Here is a 19,639-nt window from a genome sequence, read left to right as displayed (position 1 = left end):
GAATGTTTGCTTGAGTAACACATACGATTCCTCGTTTTACATGGGTGCCACAAAATGAAAGTTAAGCTTTCAGCATGCCCCAAGCATCCACTGCTCTTTTCTGTGCTTTAACCTCAATAGGCACATTATATCAATGACATGTTAGTTACTTGGGGGGATTTATTACTCCACTCTATGTAATAGTTAGAAAACCATGGTAAAATAATAATTGCCATTGTAATTACCCCTAGTAAGTGATATAGCATGGCCCTTTATTCTAAAATGATCCTCCTTTATTTCCTAATTGTGTTGGTACTCCTGGGAACAAATTTATAAATCAGTGAATGTGACTTTCAGCAAAAATTTTCTAGTAGTGATATATATATTTATTTTGTTCTCTTTTATAAATTACACAATAAACATACACTATTTACAAATAACAGAAAAAATAAATAACTAAAAGAGTAAACGTCAATAAACTGATCCTGCAGGTCTTCAGTCACATCCCACCATGGTTGGCTTTGGAATGTGACATCACTTAGGCACTAGTGCAGTGCCCTGCCTCAGCTTATTTCCAGGAAACTTGCTGTTATGTTCGTTACCATGTATGAAGAGTGTGAACTTCCTTCTGCAGACTTTTGCTTGTCTTGCTTTGCTTTTAGCTAACTGTCCGTAAAGTGCTTTTTTTCTTCAGGTGATGACTTCTCTTCTTTTATAGGACCATGGCAATAGGAACTAACAGCAAGGCTTAACCTCAGCATCCACTTTGAACAATATCCTCCCCAGAGCGTTTCGTCACTGTAAGGGTGGTGAAAATCTAAAAGAAAACAAAATGTTATTTTATAACAGATTTACAGTCATTTCTTCAATGGTACCTTTTATTTTTACACACATTGACCCTTTTAGTAAGAGCTATAAAGAAATCGCATCATCCTATGTGTTTGTAATCAAAGTGAGACATGTTACGTGATTGGAAGGAGCCACACTGAGTTTAGTTCTTTGTTCTTGAGATGAAAAGCAATTAGGGAGCATTTAACTGTCTCACACCAATCAAAGTTAAATGCCTTGTAAAAGTGCACGGAAATGTCTCTCCTAATGTGAAGAGTTATTCAGCAAAATTCAGCAGTAAACATCAATATTCACAAACTAAAAACATGGGGTGACATGGCTTGCCAAATCATACATTAATCAACCATCTAGGATGTCCCCTAGTTTGTTGCAAGATCCATAATCATAACTATGCATGGGCATGATATGATAAAAATGGAAAGATGGTCCACATGCTGAATGGAAATTGGTTGGAGGGGGGTAAAAGATTTCTTCAGCTATGGCACAGCAATTTCTATTTCAGCAATATAGCAGCTGCGTTTTTTAAAGTACTGAATGAGTTAAAAATATGATATGTGGCTCAAATTGTGATAATGAAAGCACAACTGCAATGTGTCATGCTGCACAGTATAAATGAAAGAGAAATTGCAACTGTAACAGAGTAATTATAGGGAATCACATTGTGTCAGCCTATGGTTCTTCAAAGGCTTTAATTAACTGTATCAAAGATGTCTTTTGTAGGAGCATCATGTACTGCATGAACAAGTGCACTGTACAGTTTGTCAGCTAAACATGTTTGATGTCTCTTCATTTCAGCAGCCTTGCAGAAGGCCAAAGAATATTTTAATAGCAAAACAATTATCACAAATTTCCATGTCAAAATAGAGAGATGGGTCAATTTAAAGTAGAACTCCATGCAAATGTAAAAACACCCTCGGCTGCACTGATAAAAATATAGTGGATACTATTATACTACTGGTCCCCTGTGTTGTCACGTGTGCTAAGAGTGGAGATTATAAGCAGCCATACCAACAGACATTACACAGGTATGTTCCTCCAATCCACTGTCACCACTAGGAACCCCCCAGATTAATAATGTAAAACCAAAGTTGCAACACAAGCATGTAGAAAAAGTGCTGCCAAGAAGCAGAAACTTTTGAGTTGTGGAAAATGGGTATAAAATACTTATCCAAGCTGTATTACGTGAAATGAAAGTTAAAACATTCTGCACTCCTGAACTCCCATTAGCATGGATGTGGAATAAGCTCAAGTTTAACACTTTTTAATAAATTGTGGCCCTGGGCATTGCTCTGTAATGCCACTCAGCGTATTAGATGTCAGCTCTGACCTTGGCTATGAGAGAACTCTTAAGCTAAACCGTCAATAAAAGCGACAAATTGCTCTGGCTAGCATTAACGTTTCTGAAATTTTTTCGACAGTCAGATTTTATAATTTGGTAGTTTTTCTCTTTCTTCAGAGGGCATACCCAGAAGCAGACTTCTAATCAGAAAATTTGCTGCTACAAGTCATATGTTTTGATCTTGACTAATAGGAATCTGTTTTCTAAAATTGATTGAATCTGATTTCTAAATTGAAATGCTCAAATGAACTCTTAAGCCAATGCTTTTTTTTTTAGGATAAGACAGAGAAATGTCAAAGCCCCTATCTAGACATACAACAGGAAAAGGGAGGATATCTCTCCCAAAAGAGGAAAACCCTCTGTAAGATACCTGTCACCAAAACAGGAGTTTTGCATTCTACCATCACTTTCTGTTCCTGTGATATTGGTCACCAGGACAAACAGAGAGGGCAAATTGCATATTGCAATAGGAAAAAAAAAACAAACAAAAAAAAAAAAACGATCGCAGCACGGTTCCTGGAATTGACAAGTCGCTTCTGTCCATGCTGTTTGCTTTTCCTTCTTTTGAACAGGGCTCCATAGGTGAGGTTGACTGCTTACTTTTTTACTGCAAGTCTGAACAGCCTTATAAGGATTAAATTAATGTCTACAAACAATAGTTTAGGCACTTCACCCAGACTGCTTTGGCAGATACTGTCCATATGCAGCAGATGATGTTTTATACCATCATGGATCTTGGCTTTGGGGCTGCATAAAAGATGATTGGTCAGCAGCCAGCTGTTCTTGGTAGCCAGGTCTTATCATGACTTATGTTGTTACTAAACATGTCTATGTCTGATATAAGAGAGATGCACATACCTCTGCACATACTGGATGGATTCCTATCGTGCTGTCCAGCTGCTCTTTTGTGAGGCCACATTTTATTGCTACTGCAAATCCTTGTGTAATCTCTCCAGCATTAGGTGAAAGCACATGGAAGCCAACCACTCTTTCCTATAAAAACAAAAGAAATGACCTTTAAACATCATCAATCACCATAAGCAACCAAAAAATAGTTACAGTAACATAGAAAACAATCACATATACAGTATTGTAATCCATTATATAAACCCATTGATAACATTTCCTCAAAGAGATTAAACCATTTTGAATATACTGGTACATTGCAGCACTCTCTCAAAGGGCTCCTTCACCATTACTTTAAAAAAAAGTTATCAAGAGAAATATAAAGGCTGACATTGTGGGAAGATGACATTTGATGACCCTCAGACGAAGTTGCAGTATGTTAAGTATCAGGTTTCTGAGACAATCACTATCTAAGTATTGCAGCAAATAAGTCAGCTTGTTTTCTGAGGGTCAGCAACCTTCACAAGTCACGTTAGTAAAAATGATGATATTCTCTGCATTCATCATCTTTATGATTATGGCCTGTCACATTACCCTAGTCAGCACAACACAGGTGAGCAGTGCAAGGTGACAGTCACCTTCCAAGGGGAAAAGTTATTTCTAATGTAATTTCTTATTAGGCTAACAAAATATGCCAAAGAAACCTGGGGGAAGCTGAAAATGATTTTACACATTTTACAGCATGAGTGCAGACATTGGTAAGTCTCATCACATGATCAGAAATATGAAGTCTCCATTCTAACGACAGGGGGCATCCTAAGCATGTTCTAAAAATACTTTATATCACAAGTCAGATTTAAAGCTTAACCCCAGAAAAAATACAAGACACATACTAGTTAAGCTCTGTGGTCAATAATTAATATTATTAGACAGTATTTATTTCGCGCCAACATATTACTCTCTGTAATGTACGCGCTGTACATTAAACAGGGGTTGCAAATGACAGACAGGCACGGACAGTGGCACAAGAGGAGGAGAGGACTCTCTCCCAAAGAGCTTACAATCTAGGAGGTGAGGGAAGTAACACACAATAGTAGGGGAGATATGTAGTGGTGGGAAGTAGTGAGGGTTTAGGAGATAGAAGAAGATGGGTAGATAAGTTTGAAAAGATGGGCTTTAGGTGCTCTTTTAAATGAGCGGAAAGTAGAAGCAAGCCAAATAGGACGTGGAAAACCCTTCCAGGGAGTCAGGGCAGCTCTAAAAAAAAGTCTTGTGGGTGATATGGTTATAAGTGAAGTCATTAGTAGGTCACTGGAGAAGTGAATAGAGTTGCTAGGGCTGTTTTTTCTATCAGGTCAGAAAGGTAAGTGGGACAAGAACTGTGGAGGGATTTGAAGGCAAAACACAGGAGTTTGAATTTGATTCTAGGATGAAATGAAAACCAATGAAGAGAACTACAAATAGATGCAGCAGAAGAAGAGCGGTGGGAAGGATGGATGAGTCTGGCTGCAGCATTCATATTAGATTACAGAGAAGAGAGTCAGGTTAGTGGAATACCAGAGAGGAGGATACATACAGCATCATTATTTTACATGCTGCAGTGTCAGATCTGGAGATTGACATGGTATCAAATGTTTGCCAAGTTTTGTCTACTGATTAGTAGAGCTCAGAAGGAGGGGGAAGAAGCTGCACAAAGTATCCAACCAGGTATACTGCAAGCCAAGAGGATTTCTGATTGAAGAAAAGTCCAAAGCTGACTCTCCTTTTACTGAACATTGTAAAGAGTAAAGGTATAAAGGAATCTTTAAAGTGACAGTAAAAATGCAGAACAAAAAGATTGGGTCCTCCTTTCTGCCATACAGGACAGTGCTGCATGGTAAAGCTATGTGAATCTCAACACTGGATAGGCAGATATACAAATCTCCTAGAACTGTTTGCCTAGAGATTGACTTAACAGCATAGCAATATATGTAAGTTGCCAAGTACTTATGAAAGGCACCTTGACAACCCATTCTTGTTTATCTTCCTGAGCTCTGTACATATTTGTTTTTTTCTTTTGCGTAAAATCTTGAAAATGCTGGAGAAGGTTTAATTCTATCAATAAATTATGGAATATAGCATTATTTAACGGGTCAGTATACTCAAAAGTGGCATGGGTTCCTAAATCTGATCTCCCCAAATAGGTTCAGTCTCTCCCTCTTTCTTCGGGTATTATTTTTCATATTTCAAGTATCATCTGTTTTATATAACTGTAATGTTTACCAAAAGATTACCAATGTAACTAGTAAATAGGAAGTGTTCAATTTCTTTCAGCTGAATCTGTATATTATTTTGTAAAGTACTAATAAAAAAAAAACAAGTAATTTTAATACATTTTACATATGTTAGGTCAAAAAAAGAAATGTTCTTTCAATTACACATATTCGGGTCAATTTGAAATGCTGCATAGGTAAAATTTCATATTCACAGCCAGAAAGTGGCAAGCTGGAGGTTTTGCTTTCTAGTTTATTAAAAAGTTGATTTACTGTTATTTTGTTAAAAGACTTGAAAAGCAGGAGATCGATACCAACACAACTAATGCTCAGTGAAGGAATACATGCCCCTCCCTCTCTTCTGGTACAGATGGAAAAGTGTTACCTAATAAATTCACCCAGGCAACCACAATTCACACATTGTCTACATACTGTATCATGGAAGGAACCTTCATTAAATGTTTCTTCAATACAGATTTCATACTAATAACTAAACTATTAAAACATCAGTTTATAAACTTATAAAAAATATGAGTAAATACATATCTTTGTCATAGCGTATCAAACATACAGCTTGAACATAATATTTATAGGGATGTATTTATCAGCTCTCTGGTGGACAACCTTTCCGGTCCATGGTTTCTTAATCCAGCTAAGAAGGAATCTCACCTCTGGTCTAAAATTATCGAGGTATTTACTGACAGTAAATCAGTTTTCCTATTCATTTAAGTAGATACCAATCTTGGGCAGTTATTTTTAGGGTCAATGTTTCTTAACCTAATCTATAACTTTTATAATAGAAAATTTGAAATACTTATATTGATCTGTCCTGACAAGTCATGTTATTCCTGCAAGATGCTTTAGCAAATTTTCCAATTCCTTTTGTAAAGTTATGGACCATTGTGCTAAGGAAGACAATGCAATGACCACCCTGTGAGGCAACAATAAATAAGAAATAAATACATTTGTCTCACTTAGTTTTAATCTGCAACATGTTTAGTTATAGGGCCCTTCAGCCTAACATACAGCCATTCACACTAAAGCCCTATACGTGAAATGTCCCAGTGTCAGCTCGGCAGAAATGAAGCCTGCTTTCATTACAAATAAGAACATGAACACTTATTCCTGGTGTCAGAGAAGCTAGCATTACAGCTGTAGGAGCTAAACAGAAAAGCTTTAAGTGAGTTTATTTCCTATTAAGATATAGGTAAACTAGGAGATAATGACATTATAGCCATTAGCCCCATTAACTGAACTTTAAAAGCCAAGGTTGCTTCCCATGTGCTGTCATCCATTAGCACACAACCCATGATCAATGTAAAGTCGGTTATCTAAATTTCACAGTTGTTAAGTAATCTGTATATAGCATGCAGGTTACACACACAGTTACAGTATTTACAGTGGGGTTACGGTATTTAAAATGTAGGTCTATGTGTGTGTGTCTTCTATACCCAGCCTCCATTTCTATAAAGTTCAAAAATAGCTAACTGACTTGATAATAAGTTAGTCAATAGTTCAATAATACTAAAACATAGTCAGTGATGAGAGTTATAAACTAATATTGTTGCCATGACCTAATATTGTCACATTACTAAAGAATAATTTATTTTAATTACTGTTCCTGTGTGAGCATTTAATGCTATAATTGCAATAACAAAGCACTACAATGTTAGCTTCTAACGCTATCCAGTAACATAAAGCAAATTACTGGATCATTAAAAGATAATTTGCGATATTCTACTTTTAAGTCCACAATTGTTCTTGTGACTAGATTTCCTAGGTCTCACACCCCGCTATATTTAACCCACTTCCTTTGGGCCCAGACTGAATGGGACCACTGTCAGTTTGCACTGCCCTTCTATCAGCATTCCCACTGTCAGCAAATAAACTTATTGGCTGCTTGTACTACTCTCACATTTAAATCCTGCTGTAAAAGGAGTGAAAGGGGCTTATTCCAAAATTAGGATACTTACAATGCTTGTATTTAAAAATAGAGTGAAATAGGTATTCATTAACATTCAGTTAATCTTTACATTAGATGTAAAAGATGTGATAGAATATGAATAGGCTTTTCAATCCTATGTTAGACTGCTAATCCTCTGATGCCTCTTTGAAGCAACATAATATCTACATGTTTGAATTTAGCACACATGCCTGATTTTTTAGAAGTAGCAAAAGGGTGGTAGGAATGTCATGCATCACCAATTCACATTCAGTCTTGTAATAATAGCTCACTTTTCTATATAAATTGCATACTGTGTCATAGATATTACAAGAATCAGGTTATAGTGATGGTGATGGTTGATATTCGGTTATATTGTTAGATTCTGTTATACTGTTAAATTGTTATATTCTGTTAGATTGTCTTCTTCCTACTGATTTAACAGCACAGTTAAACAAAAATGCATGCTTTTTTATTGAAAATAATATCAAACTGTTCAACATGGTCATTTATTTTTGAATTATTACTTCTATAAAATTAATGAAGCCACTGATAGTTTCAGTGAGCAGATAACTCTTCGGGCTGATAAACTTTATATCTTGCTTTAGAAAATTAATTGAATGCATGTGAAATATAATGATTATGTTATTTTTATGTAGTGTGGTTTAAGAAATTCTATTAAATAGAATTCTATAGAAAAATTGAATAACATGCATATGTGTTAAAGGAATTGAGGCGATTAAAGTGTATAAAAAACCTTTAAAAAATGTAAAAAATATCTATTGATCCCAACAGAAATTTTGTATACCAATAACTGTTGGAGTTTTTTTTTTACATTAGACTACACTTTTATGTGACATTCTGTTTCTGAATAAAATATTTTTCTGTACACGTACCTGACTTGCTGCCTAATTAACTAGTAATCCAACTGATCGACTTTACTTACAGACATCAATAACTAAGAGCATTTTACAATGACTACAAGGAAAAGATAAGGGGAAATTCTTTGTGACACGTTGCAATTTTCAGCAATTGGCAGGTGTAAGGAATCTTTGTACTGAACTTTACAACAGCATCAATAAAAGATACAAAAGCAAAGGAAAAAAAGGAAAGGTGTCCTGGCAATCAATGGAGCGATAATAATAATTTACCTTTACAGACATTATTGACTTTTTTTTTGTTAAATGTCCACTTAGAACCATATTTTTAATGTTGTACAATGACATATGTCTATTAACAACTGAGATGTCTTGTTCACATAGTCTTCATTTACAGTAATAAAAAAAACCACTAGACACACACACAAGAATTATATATAAAAATACACACATATGCTCACATGCATATGGACAAATCAGCCAGACAGTTGAAGAGAATACCACTGAATAACCAATTACAATGGCAACTGTCAACGAATATAATTTATTAACAGTAAGAAAACAGTCAATTCCTGAAGGTATCATGTTGGATGCAATTAAAAATGGTAACTGTAAGGATCTGAGCAACTTTGACAAATGCTTATTTGTGATAGATTAGCACCAACAAAAAGTAGTTCAAGGAAAGGGAACTGATATATTGGGTGTTAGTAGCTTAAAGCTTAATTATGGAGAGAGAAAAGTTGTGAAAGGTGTTAAAACAGAGCATTATAGCTTGCTCCATGTTGATATATAGCCACAATCCAGTGGCTGAACTGAACCATAGAGCAATGGAAGAAGGTGGCCATCATGGTAATATGTAGATACTGGGGTCTGTGGGAGTCCCTTACCTAGGATATCAGCAAAATGCAGTATAGGAAGAATGCAGGTCAACAGAGGCAGTTATCTGCTGACAACACAGGACACCCTAAATGATCTTGTGAAATCGATGCCTTGACATGACAAAGAGGGCATAAGGATATATATAACAATAAGTACATTGAAATGTCCTCACTTACTTTGTCTTTTATATGGCAGATGACTTTTGCATAGCATTTGTTGTTGTCTCTATCTGGAACTGTCCATTCTAAGGGCCAGAAAAAACTGTGATACACCTGCATGAAGAAAAAGTACAGTTTTCAAAATTCAAAATTACACACAAAGTGAGAAAGAAAATGTAGATTATATATTTGTTTGGAAAATATCTGTCTTTACTGTGGCATGCAAAACAGTTGATGGGCCATGAAATTGGACCTTTCAAAAACAGATAATGTAAGCTGCCATTTCTGTAAAATGCTCAGTTAGTGTTCTGATTCTCCACCTTTAATACTTCCTAAATCACTGGCACAAAATGAGTATACAGCTGATGTGTTCAGTAATTGTAACACAGATATGTGAATGTATATGTGAACTCTAGAACCTGCGCCAAAAAAGGCAAGCTTTAGATATCAGACTTCCAATGTATAACTATGAGGCACAGAAATGCCTAGGCATTTCACATTTCTGGAAACAAACTGCTATTATCACAAACAAAAATGGGGGAAAAAAAGGGGAATCTTTCAGAGTCAAGCTTATACACAAATAACATTTACAGATGTTCCCTGTAAAATGGTACTGTTCTTTTTGGGATCAGGTCAAAGTTAAGAGAGGGATTTGTTTCTGCACCCACTGATGACCATGCTAAACTACAGGGATTATGTCCCTTGCCTGTCTGCCTATTTGCAAACTTTCCCAAGTACACTGAGCGGCACTTGCAGCTCCATGTTTCTACAAAATATTGATTTACCATAATCAATATGGTAAAAACACTATATATTCTCTATATACAATATATTATATACTATATATATTTTAGTGGTCATACAAAGTGATTGGTTCCATCAAACATGGATTGACTGGACATGTATCTTACCTCTATGTTTTCCTCCCCATACTTAGTAATAGCATTTTCTTCAGATAAGCCACATGCTCCATATTCCAGTGGTGTGAAGACAGTAGTTGGGACATTCACATAGTCACACTGTTTAAGAGATTGTAAATATTATAAGTACAGCAAGTTTTGGTATAAACGAATGTAATTGTTTTACAAGGTCACAATCCTCACATTTTATAGATTCTGATAAGATATTGGTAATACCAATGTAACCAAAATTCTTGTGTGTGCCAAATACTTGGCCTGTCTGCAGCCAATGGGATGGATTTCACCTTAACCATGGACACATAATACAAAGTTACATTTTAGATAACTGACCTTTACAGTGGATCCACCATAGAGTCTCTGGGCCAGAAGGCGACCTGCTTGGATAGCCACTGGGGTAAGCTCTATTTTGTTTTCTAGGACATCACCAATGGCATAGATGTAAGGTACAGATGTTTGCTCCTCATCATTGACTGGGATTTTACCTGTCCTATGAAAGAATATTTGGATAATTTTATTCAACAATAATTAAAAGTAAAGCTATGGCAACAATTTACAGAAACTTTTGACTACAATAGCCACATAAACCTTTCCCAAATTTGGCTGATCTCCAGCTTTATGCTTTATGAGTTAACAAAGGAGAACATATTTTGTTCTGATTTTAGTAAATGGGACTAATAAAAGGCTGCCTACACACCATAATTTACATTATAACACTAGGGATAAGCAGAGTGATATAGCTAAACCTGAGGACAGAAGTAGGATCTTCCTTCACGGACAAACTCCCTCAAAGAGGCTATCAGAGACTTTAGATTCCTCCTGCTGGCTTCCAAAATTTTTTAGTAGCCCCTCTAATGATGTCACAAGGGCTAAGAGGAGGGATTTCAGGAGCACAGGGTCAAAGTAATAAAAAGAACATTCTAAGGGATGCTACAATTGGAGAAGATGGCTGTTCAATGGTACTTATGGTAATTATAAATAATTGTTACTATTATTATTACTTACGGTAATAATAAATAATTATGTTTTTGAAAACTCCTGAACATCCTCCCCACTCCACATCATGCAATGACAAAAATACACTTGTCTTTGTGTAAAGTGGCAGGGTTACTAAAGATCATGTTTCTTACACTCAAATCCCAAAATACTATTTGATGCTTACTGGCACACATGTCATTTATTCTGTTTTGTATGTATCTATGTATATATTATTCATTTCATATATTTCATACTTTTCATTGATCTTTACTCCAGGAATATCCAGACCGATTTTCCTTGTGCATGCATCTCTTCCAATTGCTAGCAATACCTAGGAAGTATAAATGATATCTTATTATTATTATTATTGTTAATACATAGCAGATTATTTATTACACAACAGATACATGTTGTTAAAAAAATGAAAGCCTCACACAACAGTTAGATTGAGACGATACCTCAAAAGTAACTAAGGAATCTTCACAATTTCAGTTGGTTACAGTGAAACCAAAGATGGCTTTAAGCAACAGAAATGTATATTACACTTGTGCTGATGTATAACAAAATTTTCTTTAGAAAAATCATTTTCCTTAGAAATAAATTGGATCTCAGCTATTAGATGAAAAAAAAAAAAAAAAACAACTAACTAGGCCATATTAGTCACTGCTGGGTCTGCTTGCCGGACTTTCATCACTTCTATCAAGAAAACTAAACATGATTCATAGAACTCCCTGTCTGTTTACGATACACACAAAGGGCTAATTATTGCACATTCATCAGCCCAATGAAAATGCCAGCGTAAATGATTGTATAAAACACGGAATCAATGCAGGCAATGGAGTAAACAGTCTACTAAATTATATTTAAATTATATTTTAGTTAGGATATTGTATGTCTTGGATGTGTCAATAGTGAGATTGCTACAATTTTGAACTCTGTTGACCTACTTGGCAAACACAAATATCTTGCTAATAAAGTTTCCAAGAAATCAAACATTTTAACTTTAGGGATTTAACAGTGGAGAAAGCGTAGCTGACCTAAAACTATATTTATATTATTTGCCAAGTATTGTCCATTGTAATGATACATTCTGCATTATCTAACACTACCAACAAGTCTCATCATTTTTATGGTTAAAAATATGCACACTTTATAATCTACATTTCACTGAGTGAGCAGGGCTATTATGGCAGGATCAGTACTCACTGTATTGTATTCTTCAACAATTTCTGTACCGTCAGCTGACTGAGATGTCACTTTCAGCTTCCCAGGTGCTCCAGCTTCTATCTGCTCTACCTGCCAGGAGAGGCATATGTAAGCATACTTAGTAATACTACACTTGAGTCATTAAACAAGTCATATGAGAAAAGAACATTACGAAGGTTATAGTACAAACATTATTTTTAATGACATCATTTAGCAATTATCTCCAACTAGGATGGACTCCTGCTTTTTATAATCAATAGTTAAAGGCACAGTAATATTCAAGTAATATTCAAGGCAGTAAAAATCTATTATTTATAACATTTCTATTGTTCCACATATAGTATATTCCCATACAATGTTAAACATTTACATGATACAATTGACATGTGAGCACAGATACATACAGAAAAAGCAAGAAAGAGTAAAAACTAAATGTAAAAACTGTTTTTTATTTATATATTGAAATGTTCATATTATTGCATATATTATTACATTATTAGCAATATAGCATTGTGCTGTCTAACATTGCATTATCGTAACACTGTGGCATTGGTAGCAGTTGACCAGGTTAGATTTGTAACAAACCCCGACTTGCCTCCCAACCTGCATATTACCTAAACAGTATTGGACTTTGGGCTGTAAGGCAGTGTTGAGTGCTGTTAGAGCTGAATGTTTTCATAACCAATCATAGAGCTGACAAGAGACTAAAATGTCCGGCATACAAGCCTATATACATTTTCTTGCCATATCATTTGAAAAAAAACTGTCACTAAGCTGAGCATTTCACTCTGAGCAGAAAAAATAGATACTCAAAGTCTGATTACCTACACTAAAAACCATATATCAAATTGACAAGTACATCCAGAGATATCGACCACTACATATTTCCAAATCTGTGAAAATGTTCTTCCCTCTGTTTCCTGAGCTTTCCTATTGGTCATTAAGGCAACAAGAATACCCAATAGGGAGGTCTGGTTTGTGGGAGTGGGCAGGAACATGTTGCTCCCACTAAAACTACTCCAAGACTACAAATAATTTCCATGTGTAGTTTTGTCTACAGGTAACCAATGTTTTTGCAGTTTTTATTGTAGGTTCAACTTAAATTGCCTAAATTTGTGGTATTGTTTCCTTAACAGTATCATTGTTACTTTAAGTTATGACAGTCCATATACAAAAAAGATATATTACCTTACAGCTGTTAAGCTAAACTAAGAAATTTACCTTTGTAGGCACACATTCTTTAATGAACTTTACTCCATGTTCTTCCATGTGTTCACCAATCTTGCTGGCCACATCCTGGTCAAAACCTCTTAGTAGAATGGAGCGCACCATAACAGTGACATCCAAGCCAAGACCTGCTAGAAATCCAGCGCACTCCAATGCCACATAGGAGGCACCAACCACTAGAGTCTTTCCTGGGCAGTATGCCAATGAAAAGAGGTCATCACTGAAAAAAAAAAGACCGGAGTAAGTAAAATGAAAAATAAAGTAATAAAGACTGTTCACTGCAGCAGATTTTGCTAACCTACAGCACACATCACAAAACAATGTACAAAATATACTGAATTAATCTTGGTTTGTACCTTGTGATGCAGTATTCCTGGGCTCCTGGTATATCAAGGTAGCGTGGCCTTTCTCCTGTAGCTATGAGAAATGTCTTCCCAGTATAATATTTCACTCTTCCTTTTGGATTTGTGGACTGCAGAACAAAATTTTATACAGTTGGTATTAAAAAAAAAAACGTGAAATACATTATTACATAAATAAGGGACTTCTAATCAGATAAACATGGAGGATGTTATTGCTGACACCCTTTTCTGCATATGTGTTCTGAATAAATTACTTAAAGTATTGATGTAGGAGGGTCACCATAACAGCCAGGCAACATGCATTTTCATAAAGAAAAGTCACATTTCATCTTTATCTCATGACAAGTTTCCTCTATTTTGAATAAGTAACAGATCTTCAGATGCCTTATTGCCCGACAAACATATCTTCTATGAATCTACTATGAATGCTGTATGATCTATCCATTACATCCTCTAGGGCAGTAATTGTGAGTTCCTGTTTTTTTAGTTTTTTTACTTTACCTCTATTTTGACCAATACAAATAACAAAATGTCACAGGAGATAATCGAACTCACCTGCTGGCAATGTCTGTTAGTTTTTTTCTGCATTACACTATAATGATCATTCTATATACAATGTTTTAATTTTACCAACACTGAAGACACTTGTTTAGTGTATGGTAGACTTTATCCATAAGCCATTACTCATGTAATCATACTGCCTAGTCTAGAACGAAGCTAATACCTTGATCTTGTGTGCATCAACAAACTCTCCAAAACCATTTTCATACTCCACTTCATTTTCTATAAGTGTCACCCTGTAGTTCCAGTTCAGAGAGCGAATGTGGCTCTGGATAGACTTTGTCATAATCTCCCACTTGTGTTCCACTGGTAATAGAAAAAAAAAAGACATGATTATACTGTATAAACAGCTAAATATAAGAATTCCAATATATTTTAAATGGAAAACATATGGAAAGGTACAGTATATTTGCAGTAAATATATTATCAGGGTTATTGTCATTATACTGATAAAGCAGAAAAAAACCTAAATATAAAAAAAGATCATGCACCCGCGAGGGGACCAGGTAAAGATGCTCTTGTCGATGATGGAGCAAGAGGATGTGAGTTCACTTAAATAACTGCAAACAGATAGGTACATTTATTTGATAGCAAGGAAAATAGCCAGTTCCTTCTGCAATAAAGTATCTGCCTGGGCAGAATTTCTTTTAATTTAAGTTTAGTTTTGCTTTAAGTTTATATTTACCCAGCCCCCCTCCCCCTTCATCCTTTAAATTGTAGGATCCAATAGGTAGTGTCCTCTTCTCCTTCTGTGTCATTGTACTTGTCAAGTATTTGACTCTATAGTAAACTATATGTAACTATTGACTCTCTCTAGGTCATACACTGCAATCAGCAATTTTTACTGGTTGGCTGCTGACTGGCGACTATCAAATAAACAACAGAAGAGAAAAACTGTAATAATTTCAATAAATCAATGTAAGTTTGAACTGACCTACAGACTACAGAGAGTCGTTACAGTACTATGATCAACAAACTTTGGCTATAACAAGAATCATTAGTTTTTGGACAGGATCATAGATTAAAATAATAACCTTTTTGTAGTCATGCTCACTAGTACATGCTCACTAGTGAGTGTTCCTATACTTCCTGTTCCAACAAGAAAAAAATGACAAATTCCCAATAGGTTTACCAGAGATCTGTTTCTTCTCCAAATGCTACAGTTTACAGTACAATAAATGTTGTAAAATGTTTTAAAATTTGTTATGGTAATAATCACTGTTAGGCAAAAGCGGGCACATTTGAGGCTTTTTGGTATATTGTTTGTGTTGTGATAGGTGTTAAATCAGGCAAGTATAGGTCATGGAAGCCCCTATAATAATTGTAAAAAAAAATGTTATCTAAAAATTATATAAAATATATATTTTGTAAACTTTGAAAATATTAACAAAAACATCAAATTAAATATTGCATAATACATTGTTTCCAAAGCTATTAGGTATATCAGCCGAAAAATATTTTTAAACAATTCTAGACTGAAAAAAGATAAATTAGAAAGTGGAAATGGCTATTATGCTGACTAGAGATCTGTGACCAGAATGGATCCAGATCTGGATACCCTGTGCTCATATCATTCCTTACACACTTTATGTCCTACTTCAGGACAGCAGATTCACAAATGACTATTCTGTTTTCCTCCAGGTAAATTAGTAATTGTAAAAGTAACTGATGCAGGTAATTACTTTAGACAAATATCTACAGTTTTATGTATTCTTCATGAATGTTAATGATATTATTGCCAAGCTGTGTACTGACGTGGAAGCTTTAATAAATAAATATGGAATTCGGAAATTTATGTTACTGTGTAACTATTGTTATGCTAATAATGACCTTGAACATAATTATGTAATAAAGAAGCATAGACAACAATATTATCATGCATACTAAATTAGAATAAAGTTGAATGAAGACATTTGTATTAACTAAAATTGGCATTTTAATATTGGTGTTATGGTCAGAGACATCAGTGGGGAACCTGGGGAGCCACCACACCAGAATCTCCTGTAAACCAGACCAGGACCCTTTATTTCCTTAGGTGAAGGATTGAGAAACACATGTAAGAAGCTTGAGCTTCGGAAAACACCTTATGTAGACCAAGATGACTGAAGTGAAAAAATGTGGTTAAAAAGGAAGGATTTTGGCACACAGGGTGAAAGAATGAGGGGTCCAAATGTCATGTTACTTATTAACTTGAAAATAAACTGGTTTTAATTCCATTGCTTTGGAGTTGGGAGGTAAGAAAACTTTTACTTGCTGATTTTTTTACTGTACAAATATCCCTGTGTAAGTCTCAGTGTTGATCCACTGCAACAAATATGATGGCAGTGCAGAACCCCAAAGCATTAGATTACATTTTCATTTAGTGAAGTCAAATTCATGGTTTGAGCATTACTGAACCCTGCTCCTAAGCTTAAAACCTTATGGTTTGCATTCAGTAAATATTATATAATAAAGAGTACAGCATTTGTTTAATTCATTGGCTTCGCACTGCAGTAGACAAATACATACTTATCATAGATACGCAGTAATCATGTTAATAAATTCAACACTTCTGTGCTTTATTGGCACCAAGAATGATTGGGCATTCGGTTACTGGCATTCAAAATATTCCCTTCCCTCTCATCATGTTGTGCGGCCACACTATACTGTAAGTAAGTGTAGCCAGGAGAATAAGTGCTGTTTAGGAACACTGCTTTAATAATGACATACCATCATCTTCAATTTGCCAGCCATATTTGTGTGAATCTTTCAAAGCCTGTCTCAGTAGTGCTGCTTGATGCATTAGTTTCTTGGGAATGCAGCCCACATTTACACATGTGCCTCCAAGACCTACAAAAAGAAAAATGGATTACTGAAATGCAAAATGAATGCAGATTACATTACTAAGATAAAAAAACATGTACATGCTGCAGTTTGCAAAGTTGTAGGTAAATGTGAGATAGGTCACCAGATATCAACATTTTGCACCATTTCTAGTACATAATATTGAGTTATGAGTTGATGCTATTTTTTTATTTGTTCCTATATTCACATCATATGCATAAGAGCAGCAACTACAAATAGGATTTTGTCTAGGCCATTGTATTACTGATATTCCAGCTACTAAGGGATCGATTTCTAAATGTTTTTACCCAAGATGCACACAATTTACCCAGTACACACACACTTTCCTAGTAAATAAATGTATGAATCTTGGAGGAAATTGCGTGATCCTTATGTGAAAACATTTATAATTATATTATAGTTGTATTATTTTTATAGTTTTTATAGTTTTGTTGAATTTTCTCAGACAAGTTTGGCAAAACATTTAAAATGTTATGGATAAACTTGGAAGGTGCATTACCACTTAATGTTTACATTTTATTTTTAAACTTACCCCATTTGGTTCCTAATGGGGATGGGGCGACATAATCTAGCACCAACACTTTCTTGCCGAGCTTTGCAGCCTCCTAAGTATTAACAGAAAATGTCATTTTTTTGAATTATCTGCATTCATTTAAATATCAAAGCAGTTAGATTTTTTTTGTTTTTACCTTAGAAGCGGCTAGACCTCCTGAGCCTCCACCAATAACAATAAGGTCAAAATCATAGGTGTCCTCCTGAGGTTTATCTTCCTTTTCTTCCAGCAGTTTCTGAAAAAGACCATCCTTAGACAACTGAAAAAAATAAGACAAAAAATACTGATATCAACATGTATACAACAGTGAAGTACTAAAACTTAAAAAGACAATTGGTTTTGCTTTCTCTTGTCTATGCTTTTTGGAACACATCACTAGACTTTCTGGTGAAGCATGCAGGTACAAAGTCACATACACAAATACAGAGGAGATGTGTAATCCATATCAACCTTTCCTTGCAGCCAAATATCATTCATCCATCATTGGCTGTCTGTTGAAAAGATTGTATAGTTGTGAATGCCCAGGAAACATAGGGTCTCTTGCCATTTAATTCTTCTAGCAATGGAATAGAAGGAGCTGTCCCAAGAACCAAAATACAAACTTGAAAGTGCCTCATCAGGTTATTTTCTAGATCATGTGATCTACCCACATTGCCCAGGGTCCCATGGCCAAGATGCATGCAATCTCCCCATTTTGTAGAATTCAGCTCATTTCTGGTTACTGGGTTGGTAAGACACAGATGGTAATATTAACCTAACAGAGTGTGTAACCCTTCTCAACTGTTTATACAGCAAAAAAAAGTGTCCTGGAGTAGGGATTCAGGGTAGGTCTTTTTGATTTTTGATTGATTGATGAGTTTTTATAATTTCAGATAGGTACACTATATGATTACTAAACAATAATATCAGATAATTTGTTTTAATATTTCTTGGTATGCCAATGTGCTGTTAGCTCGGGGAATCTATCTACTCCTAAAGGTGGCACATGGGCTAAGCCCCTCATGAATATCATGTTAGCACCTAAGCAGTCCCTTAAGCATCAGACACCAATACAATGGCAAAGTGGCACAAGTTCTTACCATGGAAATGATAGGAGGTGAAGGGGACACCATAAAAAAAATCCTTAAAGTGCCAATCAAACATTAAAATCACTAAGTACTGAATGTTATAAAATAGAAAGTCTCTAATTGGCACCAATAAAAGCAGAAGTTCTAACACTTCCCCACTACCTTCAATGTAACTTATATCTGTTTTTATCCACTGACTGGATTTATAAACCCTGCCCAAACCTTAATAACATGTCACAATACAATATTAAATTATACCAGTCACTCTAATTGGACTTGATCAAAAAAGTTGACAATATATGTATGAGTTTATTTTCTGACTCATCCATCTTCCGGTTCTGCTTACTTATTCTGGCACATGTGAGAAGATTCCGTCAGTTTACACATCACTTTCCAGACTGAAGCAACCTCTTAAGTTTTTGGGTGTGTCAGAAATATGACTGTACTTCTTACAAACTAGCTAGAATTTAGTATCAATGCAAATGTGATTTGCTTGTAAACCTATTTGTGCTATCTTTCTTTTGTTTGGTTTCATATGAGAATAAGGCTAGGATTTTTTTGTTGGCCGTTACTCCAAAAATGTGCAACTTTTGTGTATTCAGACTCAAACCTGAACCTCATCCCTGACCCAGCTATATCAGTCCATCAATATTTGTCAGTCTGTGCCTGTGCCATTCTACTGTGTTCATCACAGTCTGTGTTTCCAGTGTTTCAATGCTAGTTTTAGCATATATTAGTAAACAGTATACCCTTTCACTAAATTATTAAAGGCCATTAGGATACACGGAGGAATAAATGACCT

The 19,639-nt window shown here is 35.2% G+C and overlaps 1 protein-coding gene across 1 annotated transcript in view; it reads right to left on the bottom strand.

Annotated features, from left to right (window-relative positions):
• Nucleotides 1-342: 342 nt before the first annotated feature.
• Nucleotides 343-19,639, bottom strand: part of TXNRD1 (thioredoxin reductase 1) — a 40,385-nt gene continuing 21,088 nt past the window's right edge. The window contains exons 5-17 of the mRNA XM_072401165.1: nt 17,907-18,029; nt 17,750-17,822; nt 17,083-17,202; nt 14,537-14,679; nt 13,807-13,922; nt 13,445-13,670; nt 12,224-12,313; nt 11,272-11,348; nt 10,373-10,529; nt 10,034-10,141; nt 9,141-9,236; nt 3,026-3,160; nt 343-796 (exon numbers count right to left, since the gene is read on the bottom strand). Coding sequence (XP_072257266.1) covers nt 734-796; nt 3,026-3,160; nt 9,141-9,236; nt 10,034-10,141; nt 10,373-10,529; nt 11,272-11,348; nt 12,224-12,313; nt 13,445-13,670; nt 13,807-13,922; nt 14,537-14,679; nt 17,083-17,202; nt 17,750-17,822; nt 17,907-18,029 — 1,527 coding nt within the window. The 3' untranslated portion in view covers nt 343-733. The remainder of the gene's footprint in view (nt 797-3,025; nt 3,161-9,140; nt 9,237-10,033; nt 10,142-10,372; nt 10,530-11,271; nt 11,349-12,223; nt 12,314-13,444; nt 13,671-13,806; nt 13,923-14,536; nt 14,680-17,082; nt 17,203-17,749; nt 17,823-17,906; nt 18,030-19,639) is intronic.

The sequence above is a fragment of the Pyxicephalus adspersus genome, chromosome 2, assembly GCF_032062135.1.
Source record: "Pyxicephalus adspersus chromosome 2, UCB_Pads_2.0, whole genome shotgun sequence".
NCBI classification, from domain to species: Eukaryota; Metazoa; Chordata; class Amphibia; order Anura; family Pyxicephalidae; genus Pyxicephalus; species Pyxicephalus adspersus.
Note: the sequence above shows the minus strand (reverse complement) of the source record. Positions and strands in the feature narration are given on the sequence as shown.